The sequence below is a fragment of the Microdochium trichocladiopsis genome (genome assembly GCF_020744255.1).
Source record: "Microdochium trichocladiopsis strain MPI-CAGE-CH-0230 chromosome Unknown B0I36scaffold_5, whole genome shotgun sequence".
Classification (NCBI taxonomy): domain Eukaryota; kingdom Fungi; phylum Ascomycota; class Sordariomycetes; order Xylariales; family Microdochiaceae; genus Microdochium; species Microdochium trichocladiopsis.
Window position 1 is genome coordinate 2773836 of NW_025763548.1, and position 14629 is coordinate 2788464.

Below are 14629 nucleotides of genomic sequence, written 5' to 3' on the forward strand. Positions count from 1 at the left end.
TATACTCCAGCTCCCCTCCGTTGTTGTTGTTTTTGTTGTTGTTAATGACTTGCTGTGAGCCCTTTGGCGTACTGCCTCGCTATCCAGTCACGACTGCGGTGATCAAGCAAGCGCTACTTGGGGATATCGAACGTGGGAGTTGCGGCACAGATTTACAGGTGGCGTTGATCCGGCAAACGCGGCGACGCTTCGTCCCGTCCGAATCTCAAATAAACGAGTGAATACGAGCAGCTAGCACTTGAACGTTGTACGGGCCGGAAACCGCAGGGGGGCAAAGCACCGGAGCGGTGGAAATGAGCGCCCAGAACCGCCGAGAGTTGTGGAAATACTGCCTAGACGTGCCTGGGCTTTTGGGATGCTGCCACGTCACTTTTTGGTCAGCGAAAAAGAGAGCTCTGGACGCTTAAACAAGCGATTAATGGACATGCATGCCCAGCCTGCACAACCTGATAGTGCTGGGAACGGTGTGGGCGCCAGAGGTCTGGAGCTGGCACCTTTTGTCCACTTTTTTCACGTGGCCGGACTGACAGCTTACGCAGGGCCATCACGCAAACAATGCAGGAGCTGAAGCAGAGTGACAAAAGGAGCAACCTGTTGGCTATCTAACGCAGACATGACACGACGGGGCTAGCTGAAAAGCCACTCCTTTCGCTTACTGCATAGCTCCTTGTCCAGGCCAACCGTAAGCTCCACCTCAGCAGTCTACAGGGACCCCGGCAATTTGCCCCCTGCCCCTGGGCAGCAGACTATTGACTGAGCCCGCAGGCGCCGAGCGCCACGAGCCACTGAGTCAGTGGCGTGCTCAGACAACTGAACCCCCACGCGCAAACACTTCCGACAGATCGGAACCAGGCACCCTGGGAAGCTCGCATCTCGGTTCTAGAGCTTGTGAATCTTCGGTGCACAGACTTTTCTTTTTTCAGCCCGCTTATCTGCAAAACACGTGGGGGGGGGGGCAACAGAGAACACAGTCGGGGCTGGTTCACCGTCAGACATGTCAGTCAGTCACCTAGCAAATAACCGTTGTGGGAAGACTAAGCAGACGGAAGTGATGAATTATTGCACCAAAATTACGATGAGTCTATGAGAACCCTTGTAGTATCGCCACTTCGCCTACACTCGTAACGAAAAAAAGAAAACCCAATAAAACCAGTTAGAGCAGGAAAGCATACAAGGCAAAACGTCTAGCAGAGGTTGTACATCTTGACACTCTTGACCGTCATGCCCCTCTCAGTGGGACCTCCCCATGTAGGCTGCCAGACCCCCTTGGCATTCCAGAACTGCGCCATCGAGTTGTTGGCCTTGTCCGTCCAGGGCTTGCCGCCGCGCCCGTCGGCAAAGTACCCATTGGTAGAGCCGACGCCAACGTTGAGAATCAGGTAGAAGCTCTGGTCAAAGGGCGCGTTGAAGTTCTTGGAGCCGGCCCAGGGGTTGAACGGCGAGCCGCCGCCGCCAATGTTCATCTTGTCAAAGCCGCCGCGCTGGTAGAGCGTTCCGGCCTTCTCGGAGAAGCCGACATACAGCGTCTGGCGCAGCACGTTGTCGACGTACGTGTAGATGTGGGTGTCGGTCCAGACCAGGCCATACAGGTGGAAGTCTTTGCTGTAGTCGGTGTGCCGGATCCAGTGGCTGTCGGTCGTCTTGGCGAACATGTCGAGGTCGGTGTTGGGGCCCCAGTGCAGCGTGCCGCCGACTGTGTTGCGTCCGTCCTTGTAGTAGGCCGGGTTGTTGCCGCGCGACTCCATGATGTCGATCTCGCCCGAGGCCGGCCAGGAGCCGTAGACGTCGTCTTGGGGCATCATCCAGATCGCGGGCCACAGCCAGTCGCCAGCAGGCAGCTTCGCCACGACCTCGACTTTGCCGTACTTCATTGTCCGCTTGCCCTTGGTATCCAGACGCGCAGACCTCACCGGATTGATGATGGCTCCGGTGGTCTTGTTGGACGTCACGGCACAATTGGTGACGTTCCAGTCGGTGCACGTCCCGTCCGCGGTCAAGTTCAGCGAGTACCCATCGATGATCTGGCCTGGCGTGATGCCGAGGTCGTCGACCGTCATCGTGGGCACGATGTGCAGGCCGTCATGGTCCGTGTATGAGTTGCGGCTGTCGTTGGTTGACCAGTCAAAGCTGCCCGTGCCGAAGCCGTCGATACGGACGACATGGTTCCAATCTGCAGGATTGATGCCGTTGGAAAAGTCTTCGTCCCACAGGAGGCAGAACTTCTCGTCGCCCACTGACTTCCATCCGTCGTAGCACAAGTAGGCGCTCACGGCAAGGCCGATGACGAGGAAGCCGTAGAAGAAGATCTTGTCAAACTTCTCTCGAGGGTCGCGCTTGGCGAGCCATGGCTGTTCATACTCGCCCACGAGCCTGCTGCTTTGGAATCGTCTCTTGGGTGGCGCAGGGGTGCCCTTTTCCCACGTCGTTGGTGGGCGAGACAGGCGGCTACCTGCTGCAGATCTGTTTTCTGGGGTGGGCGGTTGCGTAGCAAAGGGGTCTTCCCGTATGCGTGTGCTCAGCATGCTCATCGAATGCCCGGACGGTAACCGGCTGTGCGTGCTTTGTCGTTTCGACGGGGCTCCCATTGTAGAGACTTTTGCGTTGGGTCCAAGTAGCAGTTTGATCCTAGGGCAAGAACACAATCCTTGAGAAGCCTTGATGATTGAAATTATGTTGAAGAAACGGGCAGTTTGTCGCTGTCATCTGGGAAGTTGCTCAGCGGCGGCTGTGGCCAGTGATAGTGCTTCGGCATGGACTTTTACCGCGGACTCGATGACCCAGCACCAAGGCCTAGACCTGCACCCCCCAAAGATGTCAACCGCCGCACGGTGACATATGCCTCAGCTGCGAATGACAACGTGTCGAGCCGCCGCAAAGCTTGGCAAAGATAGCGTCTGCAGCTGAAGGCCCGATCTGGACAGGACCCCCGAGGGCCTGGCTAGCCGAACTCTGTCAGTGCGCGCGGCCGCAAGCTACCCCTGGGACGAGCTGACAGCTCTAGATGTGACAGCTCGTCTGTGCTGCTATCGGTACCCACTCAGGCAAGGCCAGTTCCTGACTAGTCCTTTTCTCGTATTTTTCAGTTTTTTCTCGCTCTGGATCTCTAAACACACCCCCTCCCCACCATGTGGCCCAGAGTGGCCATCTCTGCACCGTTGCGCTCCGCGAAACCTCCGCGCTCTGTGGCGCATTATCTCAGAAACGGGTGGATGCAAGTAATCTCGGTTGTACCTGCGTTGGCGTGGCCAAAAAGAAATTAGATGGCTTGCACCGGTTCTGGCGCGTACTGATTTCAGGAGTAGTATTGCGTAGCCAAAGAACGAAGGCAAACTTTACGATTTTGGTAATGACGACGAACCCAGTCGGGCACCCCTGTAGCAGATCTCTGTCGTGCCAGGAATGTCCGATCAGAATCCCTTGGCTCTTTTGCCACCCCCCAAAGACAGACCTATCGGCCAGGGGTCCCGGCCACCCTGTGATCCTGGCCTGGTTCACGATGCATCAGGTCAGCAGCATGGCGCCATTCGTTCAGGTCTACGGCGTCCAGAACCCAGCTGACATCTTGGCCATTCTGTGTGCTCGCAGACTTTGCCTTATCTTTTCACGCAACAGCCCTGGTTCCAGCCTGCTGCAGCTTCTCAATAGTTTCAGGGACCCCTGGTCTGGCGTTGAAGTGCTGGCCATTTCCAGAGATAGAGATAGAGCTAGCAGACCCATGTCAGACCCGCAAGCGCCGGCGGCCTGGACACGCCTGCTCTTAGCCCAAGTCCCTAAGTACCTCGAAGTTCCTCATGGTCCCACTCTTGAGTGAAGGCAGATGCAGCTAAGCTCAGCTTGTTCATTTCCTCGGCATTGACGGCCTGTGCACTAGATTCTAGGCTCCAGATCCTTGTTCTTTACCCTCACGATGGCCTAGACGCCCAGGGTTTCTCGGCTGCCAGGACCCCTGTTGTGATGGTATCTGTCCGACCTGCAACAAACTAGTTATCGCCGGGCGTGACTGTGGCTGGCTGCGGCGCCGAGTCTGCTGGAGTCTCGAGCTGCAAGAGCGACTATTACACCGGTGGAGGCAGTCGCTTCTTTCGGGCAACACGAAGGCTGTAACAGGCCTCCCTCGGCCAGCCCAGTCTCGCCCAGTCGTCGCCGATCTGTTTCCTCCCTTGTCCTAGTCCAGCCGTCCCCCATCACACTCGTTCCGACGGCTAATACCTCCGTGACTTCCGCTTCTGCCTGTGCCTTGGTCAAATCCGTGCAAGTCAACATTGTCGCTCGACATATCTTGGTAACATACAACGACACTGCCACGGTTGGCAGCAGTCAAGCACCACCCATTTCTTCCTCACTTCACTGGGAACAGAGGAGCAACGAGCTCGAGTGACAACGGGTTCGTCATGGCCGAAACAACCAAAGTCACCATGTTGCCAGCTCCGGCCCCTGTGGTCATCAAAGGCAGTGAGCCACGGAGAAGACTAGGTCCTAGCGATAGCATGACGCAAGTTGTAAGTTCCCCAGGCCCTTCTAGAGGTGAGAGGCAAGAGATACTGATTATGCTTCCTTAGCTGGCTCGCTATCTCCATCGCCGCATCATTGACGCCGGATGGATTCGAAACGACACAGACGCAAAGTCGGGCCCGTCGGTTCCTGGCATGGTCATCAAGAGTGAAGACGGGTCCGAATATGTGACGGAGCCGTCCAACACCTACCCGGAGCTCATGCAGTTTTGCCAACGGCTCAACATCACCGCAGCATTCACGATGAGCTGCGAGCTGACGGACCAAATATGTGACACCATCTCCGCGCACGAGGACGAGATAACACTCCCCAGTGGCATCACGGTCCCCATTGTGCAAAGCCTGAGGCACCTGGCGACCACTGATCGCTCGGTGCGCATGCGCGACTTGTTCTGCTTGGTAAAACAGGAGCGCTGCCTGGTCATCTGGAGTCAGACAGCCGACGGTCTGTTCGAGCACGCGGCCGACGTAGAAGAGGGCTGCATGACAACGGACGTTGCTCCAACTCCTACTCCGGGCGGACACCACGTCATGACGGGCGCAATGCACACCCGCGAGACCTCTGCCGACCTAGAGAAGTGGAAAGCCAACCAAGGCTTCCGCACACCCGAGATCGACGAGATGTCCGAGCTTGACGCCGAGGAGAAGGCCAACTTGGGCCCGAGGAAGCGGCCATTTGTGTTGACACACTCGGTGCTGGCGGGCATCGCCGTGTGCTTGCTCGTCATCACTCAGAGCTTGAATGTGCGCCAGATCATTATCGAGGTCAAGGCTTGTAAGTTTGGTTCTTCTTGCATCCCCTCCCAAGCTTCAACGTGCTAACCACCACAACACTCACAGTGGGCTCCGTGGCATACGACCGCATCGCCATGGCCGCGACCGTGCCCATCTTCGCCTTCTTCAGTATCTTCTTCTTCTCAACGCTCGTGACGGCAGCCTTCCAGCTGATCGGCCCAATGCAAGACATTAAAACAGGCTGCACGCGGTTCTACAGTAGCATCAAGCCTGACCACCGCAAGCATGGCAATATCGTATGGCCCCATATCACTATTCAGATGCCCGTGTACAAGGAAGGACTCAAAGGCGTTATCCAGCCGACCATCAACAGCTTGTTGCCCGCCATCGAGCACTACAACCGCCTCGGCGGCACTGCCAACATCTTCATCTGTGAGGACGGCATGCAGCTCGTGTCGGACAGCGTGCGCGAGATGCGCACGCAATTCTACCGGCAGCATGACATCGGGTGGGTCGCCCGTCCTGGCCACGGCAAAGACGGGTTCGTCCGTGGTGGACGCTTCAAGAAGGCGTCCAACATGAACTACTGCCTCGATTTTAGCTTGCGCGTCGAGGACCGCCTGCTCCAGATGATTGCCGACGAGCGCGAGGCGAGGGGCTTCACCAACCCCGCGCAGCAGCTCGAGATCGAGGAGGAGGAGCAACTTTACGAAGCCGCCTGTCGCGAGGTTATCGAGGGCGACCAGGGCAAGACGATGGCAGAGGGCAACGTCCGCATTGGCGAGATCATCCTGCTCATTGACTCTGATACGCGTGTTGTAAGTCTTCAGAACATCATAAACAATGTGGGATCGCTAATGGCTGACCTAAATTTGCTATAGCCCGTCGACTGTCTCTCGCTGGCTGCCATGGAAATGGAGGAAAGCCCCGAGGTTGCCATCATCCAGCACGCCTCAGGTGTCATGAACGTAACCAACAGTTGGTTCGAGAATGCCATCACCTACTTCACCAATCTCATCTACGCCGCCATTCGCTTCTCCGTTGGTAACGGCGATGTCGCCCCCTTCATCGGTCACAACGCCTTCCTCCGCTGGAAGGCAATCCAGAGCATCAAGTTCACGTCAGAGGACGGTCGCGAGCTCTTCTGGTCCGAGAACCACGTCTCGGAGGATTTCGACGTCGCGTTGCGGCTGCAGGCCAAGGGCTTTGTGTTGCGTCTTGCTACATATGGTAAGTGGCCGCGAATAGTTTTTTCCATCGAATCTCATTAACGGGCTTTTCATCACAGACAAGGGAGAATTCAAGGAAGGTGTCTCGCTCACCGTCATGGACGAGCTGCTGCGTTGGGAGAAGTACTCCTACGGCTGTTCCGAGCTTGTAAGACAACCCCCCAATCCCCCACATTTGCCCTCCCCTCGCTATACCAAACCTGATCTGACCCACCCACTTGCCCCTACAGCTGTTCAACCCTTTCTACCAATGGATCTACAAGGGCCCCTTCGCGTCCATGTTCTACCGCATGATCTTCTCGAACCTCAAGACCACCTCCAAGTTCACCATCATCGGCTACATGGGCACCTATTTCGCCATTGCCTGCTCCCTGCCCTTGTCACTCGCTAATTACTTCATCGTGGGCTGGCTGACGCCCGACCTGGATGCCATCTACACCGACTCGTGGAAGATCATGGTGGGCTGCATCGTCGTCTTCCAGGGCATCTCGCCTGTGTGCTTCGCCATCTATCGCCACAGGGTGGGTGACATGCCGTTCTGGAAGGCACTGTACGAGAACCTCAAGTGGTATTGGTTCTTCAGTAAGTATTCTTCGCTCCAACATTTGCCTTGTATGAATGCATGTGCTGATGCGCGCGCGTCCTAGTCATCTTCTTCTCCGGCATCTCATGGCACTTGTCCTACTCGCTGCTGGCCCATCTGCTTTGCCTGCCCATCGAGTGGTCGTCGACCGTCAAGGAGCTCGAGTCGACGGGCTTCTTCATTGGTCTGGACAACGTCACAAAGTACTACAAGTACTCTACTGCTTTCAGCCTGGCCATTATCGGCGCCATGATCTATCTCAGCCAATTCGCGCCTTCTGACTGGGTGAGTCACTTTGTCGAAGCTTTTGTGCTTACTATGCACCTGTCTCTTGACACAATACTGACAACTCTTGCAGGTCATCAACAGCTGGTTGTGCATCGTGCCTCTGGCCATGCAGGTCGCCGGGCACTTGCTGATGCCCATACTTTCTATCGTCTATTAATCACGGGTTCGAGGGCTGGAGATAAGTAATACCGGTGTGCAGTGGGGTCTTGGCGTATATAGAATAGAATGGCGCATTAGTATATGATTGTTCTGTCCTTAGTAACTATTTCACACAAAGAGTGGAGACCCCACGTTAATAGAAGCTTTTTTGATGTCTCAGCCGTGTTGCTTTTTTCTTTTCCGTGTGTCACTTGGGGGCCAGAAAATCCCGAGCTGATCCTCAGCGCAGATGTGCCGTGCCAGTGCGAAATGCAAGGCACGTGGCGACGTGTCTTGCAGCTGAGCTACTATACTCAAGTGCGGGGGAGCAACAACACGTGATGATGCACACACCCTTTACCGTGAGATGCGAATCAATGTGACACACAATGTATTCTTGATTACCGGTTTGTATATTAAATTGTACCCATATAACGGCAGTGCACGAAATGCCTAGGAATCTATCCGCACGTATTCTTTCCAACCGATTGAGACAGGAGACGTAAAAGAACAAGGAAAACAAAGCCAAAGAAGCCCCCCCCCTCGTGATGATCTAGCAAGTATTCCACATCTTGACAGACTTGACAGTCATGCCGCGGCTGTCGGCGTCGCCCCACGTGGGCTTCCACGCCGAGCTGGCATTCCAGAAGGCGCTGGCCGAGTTGTTCAGCTTGTCAACCCACGGCTTGCCGGCGTAGCCGTCGGGGAAGAAGCCGTTGGTGCCGCCCACGGCGACGTTCAGGATGAGGTAAAATGCCTGGTCGAAGGGGGCATTGGGGTTGGAGCTGGAACTCCAGGGGTTGTTGGGGGCGCCGTAGCCGTTGGGGTTGGCAATCTGGGCGTAGCGGCCGCGGCTGTACATGTCGCCGAGCTTGCTGCCAAAGGGCACGTACAGGGTCTGCTTGAGCACGTTGTCGTAGTAGGTGAAGATGAAGTCCTTGGTCCACTCGAGGCCAAAGGTGTGGTAGTCCTGCGTGAAGTCCTTGCGGCGCATGTACAGGCCGTTGGACGTCTCGACGAAGCGGTCCAGCTCGGCCGTTGGGCCCCAGTGCAGCACGCCCGAGACGGTGTCGCGGCCGCCGTTCCTGAAGACGTACTGGCTGTTGCCGCGCGCCTCCATGATGTCAATCTCCCCCGACGCGGGCCAGTCGCCGTACGCGTTGTCCTGGGGCATCATCCAGATAGCCGGCCACAGCCAGTCGCCAGCGGGCAGCTTGGCGGTCACCTCGACCTTGCCGTACCGCAGCATGTGCTTGCCCTTGGTGTTGAGTCGCGCGGAGCGAATCGGCGGGATCACCGAGTTGAGAGTGTAGTTGGACGCGATGGAACAGGCGGAGTTGCTGGTGCCCGTACACGTGCCGTCGCCGCCACCTGACGTCAAATTCAATGTGTAGCCGTGGATCAGCTGGTTGTTGCTGATGCCAATGTCCTCTGTCGTCAGCGTCGGCACAATGTGCAGGCCATTGGCGTCTGTGTACGCGTTGCGCGGGTCTGTCGTGGTCCAGTCGAAGGAGCCGGTGCCAAATCCATCGATCTGCACCTCGTAGTTCCAGCTGTCCTTGTTGATTCCGCCGCTGAAGTCATCTTCCCACGCCAAGCAGTACTAAGGGCGATCGCGTTAGTCCCAGAAAGCAGAGAATGCTGTGCCATCGAGATGTTGGGCTGCTTACATTTTGATTGCCAACAGAGTTCCACCGGTCCCAGCAGATGTACGCCCCGATGCCCGCTCCAATCAAGGACAAGCCGTAGAAGAAAACCTTGTCGAGCTTCTCACGGGGGTCCTTGTTCTTCAGCCATGGCTTCTCGTAGTCGCCCGTCAGTTTCGAGCTCCTGAACCTCTTTCGAGGCTTCTCGACCGGCTTCTCGCTGACGCCCTTGCGAGCTGCGAAGTCCTTCTCGAAGACTGAACTCGCATATGAGGAAGCGCCGCCGAATGAAGCGGGCCGAGATCCTTGCCAGGATCGGTGCGCCGAAGCGGGATCTCTTGAGAGGAAGGCATGCTTCTTCATTGACTGCATGGCTATGCCATCGGATGCCATGGTGTCCGCTTGGCGAGCCGAGTCTTGACTCGGCAGGGTTGCAGAAGGGGTTGGTTTGGATTTGCAACAAGTGAGTAAGATGGGGATTGTGGGTGTAAGGAGATACAAGTGTGGGCAAATGCGCTCAGAAGCAGTGTGATCTTTTCAGACTGGGGTTGTTCAAGAACAGAGCAGGGTGAAAGTCAAGGTCGGTATTGTGTGTTCTCACCTCGCGCAGGGCGGTCTAAAGACTGGCTTAGGATGCTCACGGCCGCGGGCTGCCCACCGATAACACGGGAAAAGGAGGGACCTTGTATTCTGCACCGCGTGCGATCTAGACTGTGGCCGTTCAGCTCATGGCTTTTCCGCCAGAGCGGCCTGCCCAGAGCCTGGATTGTCTTGAGCACTAACCCAGCGGCAGTGGACCCTCGATCCGACATTGCTCGTCGTCGCCATGCATGTGAAGCTGAATCGCGAGAGCGCCCCCCACTCTGACGCGAACAAAGGCTTGTTGGCGGCATGGACTAGCGGCGTGATAGAGACACGCCCTTTCCAGGCCCCCCTTGCCCCTGCGTCCCTAGCGTCAATCTGCAGATGCGTTGGCGTTGCCGCCAGCCACAACGGAGTGCTCCTAGCGCGCCCGGATCATGAGCTGGGCTCCGGGCCCTTGTCTCGGACCCTGATCTCGGCGACGGCGGAACCAGGGAGCTCTGTGCGTACGGAGGAGCGCTTTGTCGCTGGGAATCGCCAAGGGGCCGGCCTTTCTCAGCTCGAGGACTCGCCCACGTGGGATTTGCAGGGCATGTGCTGATCGCGGTACCCTGTGGTCACCCATCAGATCGACAGCCGTGACCAGGCCTACCCAGTTCTGGACCAGCAATCGTCCGGGTATCAGTGGATGATGTGACATGGCGCCAAACTTCTCACATCCCTGAGCGTGCCCCCATGGCCGCAGCTCAGCTCCTGCGGACGTATCTCCTTGACCCTTGCAACCCGGTGCTTAGCGCCAGCATTCACGATAACGGCAAACGACGCGAATGTTTGCCGCTACCGCTGAAGCTATGACAGCTGGCCGGGCTCGTAGCGTCGAGGCCTGGCGAGTGCGGACTGGCCTCCCGGCTCCGATGCCAGCCCATGTCCAGATTAGCCGAGAACATCTCCACCAGTCTCATTACCACCATCGAGCCACCACCAGCTGAATCCGAGCTAGTCCCTTGTCGTGCATGGCACTGGGTCTTGTACTCAGATGTACCACACCTAGTCGCCGGGACTATTGACGATGAGGCGCTTTTCTTTGGGCTTGACCGTCGACGATGTGTGGCGTCCTCGTCGGGCCCGATCGTATCAGAATTCCATGACTCTTGATCGTGAAAATGGCCCCATCGGAAGACAAGGGCCCAGACACCAGCCGGAGCAGATAGAGAGCAGCTGAACTTTCTAGCTGAGCTAGGATCCGCCGGGATGGCCGCCACACTGCCACAATGGGAATGCAATTGACCGAAAGAAAACTGATAACAGAGCAGTGCGTCTGAACCTTTCCTGTCTAGAACCTGGGCGACTGCCTGGACACACCGGCCTAGACAAGCGTGGCCCTGCAGCTATTGACCCACGACCAAGTGTCGAAGCGAGTCTGGACGGCCATCCCTCCCGGCCCTAGGATCATCTTCTTTTCCATCCGTTCGTTACCTTGCTTCCTCGAACATAGTTAATCTTTAGAGATTCGCTCGTGTCTGGTTGCTCAATCATCCTACACGAGCCTGTCACCACACTCCAGACACACTCCGTCACCACCCTCGGTCACCACCTCGGAACTCATTGTATCCCCTCGTGGTAGTCTTTGAGAGACTCCTTCACCAGCCTGCATAATTTCTCTGCTCGTGGCCGAGCCCCCTCCGCCACGATGGCCGACCACGGTGCTTCCCAGTCACCGGCGCCATCTCGACCAGCCACTGCCCTTGTCCGTGGTGACACAAGGAGTCACAGGATGCAGCAGTCGCAACACTCAAACCCATTCGACGACTCCAAGGCAACAACCGATGAGCGTCTAGGTCTTGTAAGTTGGCGACCCCCTGCCTTTGAACTACATGCGACCATGTCAGTCAGTGGACTAATCCGTTATCCAGGCCGCTCGAAAGTTGCACCAACAGGTGCTCGAGCGACTATGGCTGGACGAAGACTCAAAGACAGGGTCGGGCCCCGGAGTCTGTCTGCGTGATGCGCACGGCACCAGCTCCGCCACGGCCGTATGGCCAGCAAACACATACCCAGAACTTGCTGGAGCATGCGAGAAACTGAAGCTTACCGCGGCTTTCACCATGCGCTGCGAGGTCGCCCAGCATGTCCTTGAGAAGCTCAAGCCGGGCCAGACAGAAATGGCAATGGGTGGCCATGACACCATCCTGCCCGTTGTCGAGTCGCTGCACGAGCTCGCGACGACCGACACGTCAGTGGTAAAACGAGACTATGCCTGCCTCGTGCGCCAGGAAGGCGTGGTCCTGCTCTGGGCCCAGAGCATGGATGGCCTGATGCAGCATGCCAGCCAGATGGAGGACACCCTCATGGGCTCTCTCTGGGGCGTGGCTATGCCGACACGAAGGATGATGCGCGGCATGGACTCCATGTCACCGAGACGCAGCGTGGCGCCTTCGTTGGCACCTTCGGACTATGCGCCCAGCCGGGACTTGAACTCGTTCGCAGTGCCCACCGTCCCGTCGACGTACCACTACACCTCAGATAAGGCCTTCATGGGGACCAACACCCCCCAAGTCGACGTCAAGACGCTGGACACGGATGAGATGTCGGTGCTGGATGCTGAGGACCAGGAGGCCTTGGGGCCCATCAAGCGGCCGTTCATCCTGACGCACAGTCTCATGATTGGTCTGGCGTCGTGTCTGATCATCGCCGCGCAGTCGGTCGAGGTCGGCCAGATCCTCCTCGAGGTCCACGCTCTGGGCCGCGAGGGGCTGAACCGCCTGGCCATGCTGGCCACGGTGCCCATTTTCCTCTTCTTTGGTCTCTTCTTCTTCACCATCCTGGTCGTGTGCGTCTTCCAGCTCGTCGGCCCCATCCAGGACATCAAGACGGGCAAGAGCAAGTTTTACTCGGCCGTCAAGCCCGACCGCAAGAAGCACCCCAACATCGAGTGGCCGCACATCACGATCCAGATGCCCGTCTACAAGGAGGGTCTCAAGGGTGTCATCCAGCCCACGGTCCGCTCACTGCTCCCGGCCATCGCACACTACGAGCAGATGGGCGGCAGCGCCAACATCTTTGTGTGCGAGGACGGCATGCAGGTCGTCTCGCCCGAGATCGCCCAGCTGCGCAAGGACTTTTATGAGGCCAACGGTATTGGCTGGGTTGCCCGCCCGCCGCACAACAAGGACGGCTTTGTGCGAGCCGGTCGCTTCAAGAAGGCCTCCAACATGAACTACGCGCTCGACTTCACTCTCCGCCTCGAAGAGGAGCTGACGGCACGCATCACTGCCCGCCGTCACGAGCTGGGCTGGGCCGACGACGACTTTGAGCACCAGCTGGACCTCGACGAGGAGGACCGGCTGTACGACGACGCCATGGCCAAGATCCTCGCCGACGACCAGGGCAAGACTTGGGCCGAGGGCAACGTGCGCATGGGTGACATTATCCTCATCGTCGACTCGGACACTCAGGTGCCCGTCGACTGCCTGCACCTCGCCGCTCTCGAGATGGAAGAATCCCCCGAGGTGGCCATCATCCAGCACGCTTCGGGCGTCATGCAGGTGACGCACTCTTGGTTCGAGAACGCCATCACCTACTTCACGAACCTGGTGTACAAGGCCATCGCCTTCTCGGTCGGCAACGGCGACATGGCTGCCTTTGTTGGCCACAACGCCTTTCTGCGCTGGAAGGCCCTGCAGTCGATCCGCTTCAAGTCGGACGATGGCACCCGTGACCTGTTCTGGTCCGAGTCGCACGTGTCCGAGGATTTCGACGTCGCGCTGCGCCTGCAGACCAACGGCTTCATTGTGCGCTTGGCCACGTACCACAACGGCGACTTCAAGGAGGGTGTCTCGCTGACCATCTTCGACGAGCTGCTGCGTTGGGAAAAGTACGCCTACGGCTGCTCAGAGTTGCTGTTCAACCCGATCCACAAGTGGATTTACAAGGGCATCTTCACGCCCATGGTGTGGAAGATTCTCACCTCCAACATCAAGACGACGGCCAAGTTCACCATCTTCGGCTACATTGGCACCTACTACGCCATCGCCTCGGCCTTCCCGCTCAGTCTGCTCAACTACTTTGTCATCGGCTGGTATGCCACCGAGGTCGACCAGGTCTACGTCGACAGCTGGCGCCTCTTCCCCGCCCTCGTCGCCATGTTCCAGGTCATCTCGCCCATCTGCTACGCCATCTACCGGCATCGTGTCGGCGATGCCAACTTCTTCCGGGCCTACTGGGAGGGTCTGAAGTGGAATGCTTTCTTCAGTAAGTCTACTCCTCTTCAACTATCTACTTCTTCATTGCCCTGTTCGTTTCTTCCCAGCAGCTGGTTGCTAACGTGATGTGTGTTTCAAACAGTCGTCTTCTTTGGCGGTCTATCCTGGCATCTCAGCTACGCCCTGCTTGCGCATCTCTTCTCGCTGCCAATCGAGTGGGCGTCGACCGCAAAGGAGATCGAGGCTGGCGGCTTCTTCGTCAGCATCGAGAACGTGTGGAAGACCTACAAGTGGGTCATCATGTTCAACGTGCCGCTGTGCGTCGGCATGGTCTATCTCGGCCAGTTCGCTCCGTACGATTGGTAAGTTTGACAACTCTTTTTTGTTTGCTCATCCCTGCGCCCCGTTGATTATACCTTGCTAACAAGCCCGGATTTCCAGGACAATCAACACCTTTGTCGCCATTGTGCCCCTCTCGACACAGCTGGCGGGCCATCTCCTGCTCCCTCTGCTCAGCATCCTATAGACTTTTGATAATTGTTTCACGTTCCTTCCCAGACTGGCGTAGAATGGTGCAAAGACAAATCTGTTTTCGCAGAAAAGACATAGCGCGGGAAATAAGCCGCGCGTTTGATGACATCTCCTAATTACATAATCTTGTCCACACCTAGCTGTAATGTATAGACCTAGGATATATCTAATGGCTCTCGGTGTC

The 14629-nt window shown here is 57.2% G+C and overlaps 4 protein-coding genes across 4 annotated transcripts; 2 read left to right on the forward strand and 2 right to left on the reverse strand.

The window, feature by feature from the left end:
- Positions 1-1184: 1184 nt before the first annotated feature.
- On the reverse strand, positions 1185-3842 carry B0I36DRAFT_374350 (putative gram-negative bacteria binding protein; the record flags this gene model as incomplete). Its single annotated transcript, XM_046160267.1, has 3 exons — positions 1185-2411; positions 3272-3276; positions 3779-3842. The coding sequence occupies 3 exons, from the start codon at positions 3840-3842 to the stop codon at positions 1185-1187; spliced, it is 1296 nt and encodes a 431-aa protein (XP_046013119.1).
- A 549-nt stretch (positions 3843-4391) lies between these two features.
- Positions 4392-7548, forward strand: B0I36DRAFT_431547 (glycosyl transferase family group 2-domain-containing protein; the record flags this gene model as incomplete). The annotated part of the gene is made up of 8 exons (XM_046162586.1): positions 4392-4499; positions 4560-5286; positions 5352-6064; positions 6128-6476; positions 6535-6623; positions 6706-7057; positions 7123-7343; positions 7417-7548. 8 exons carry the CDS (start codon positions 4392-4394, stop codon positions 7501-7503), a joined length of 2646 nt encoding a protein of 881 aa, XP_046013120.1. The 3' UTR covers positions 7504-7548.
- Positions 7549-7938: 390 nt separating this feature from the next.
- On the reverse strand, positions 7939-9493 carry B0I36DRAFT_289515 (putative gram-negative bacteria binding protein; the record flags this gene model as incomplete). The annotated part of the gene is made up of 2 exons (XM_046151674.1): positions 7939-9087; positions 9155-9493. The coding sequence occupies 2 exons, from the start codon at positions 9491-9493 to the stop codon at positions 8038-8040; spliced, it is 1389 nt and encodes a 462-aa protein (XP_046013121.1). The 3' UTR covers positions 7939-8037.
- A 1909-nt stretch (positions 9494-11402) lies between these two features.
- On the forward strand, positions 11403-14440 carry B0I36DRAFT_409797 (glycosyl transferase family group 2-domain-containing protein; the record flags this gene model as incomplete). The annotated part of the gene is made up of 4 exons (XM_046161900.1): positions 11403-11596; positions 11733-13963; positions 14057-14276; positions 14356-14440. 4 exons carry the CDS (start codon positions 11403-11405, stop codon positions 14438-14440), a joined length of 2730 nt encoding a protein of 909 aa, XP_046013122.1.
- Between the last annotated feature and the right edge of the window lie 189 nt (positions 14441-14629).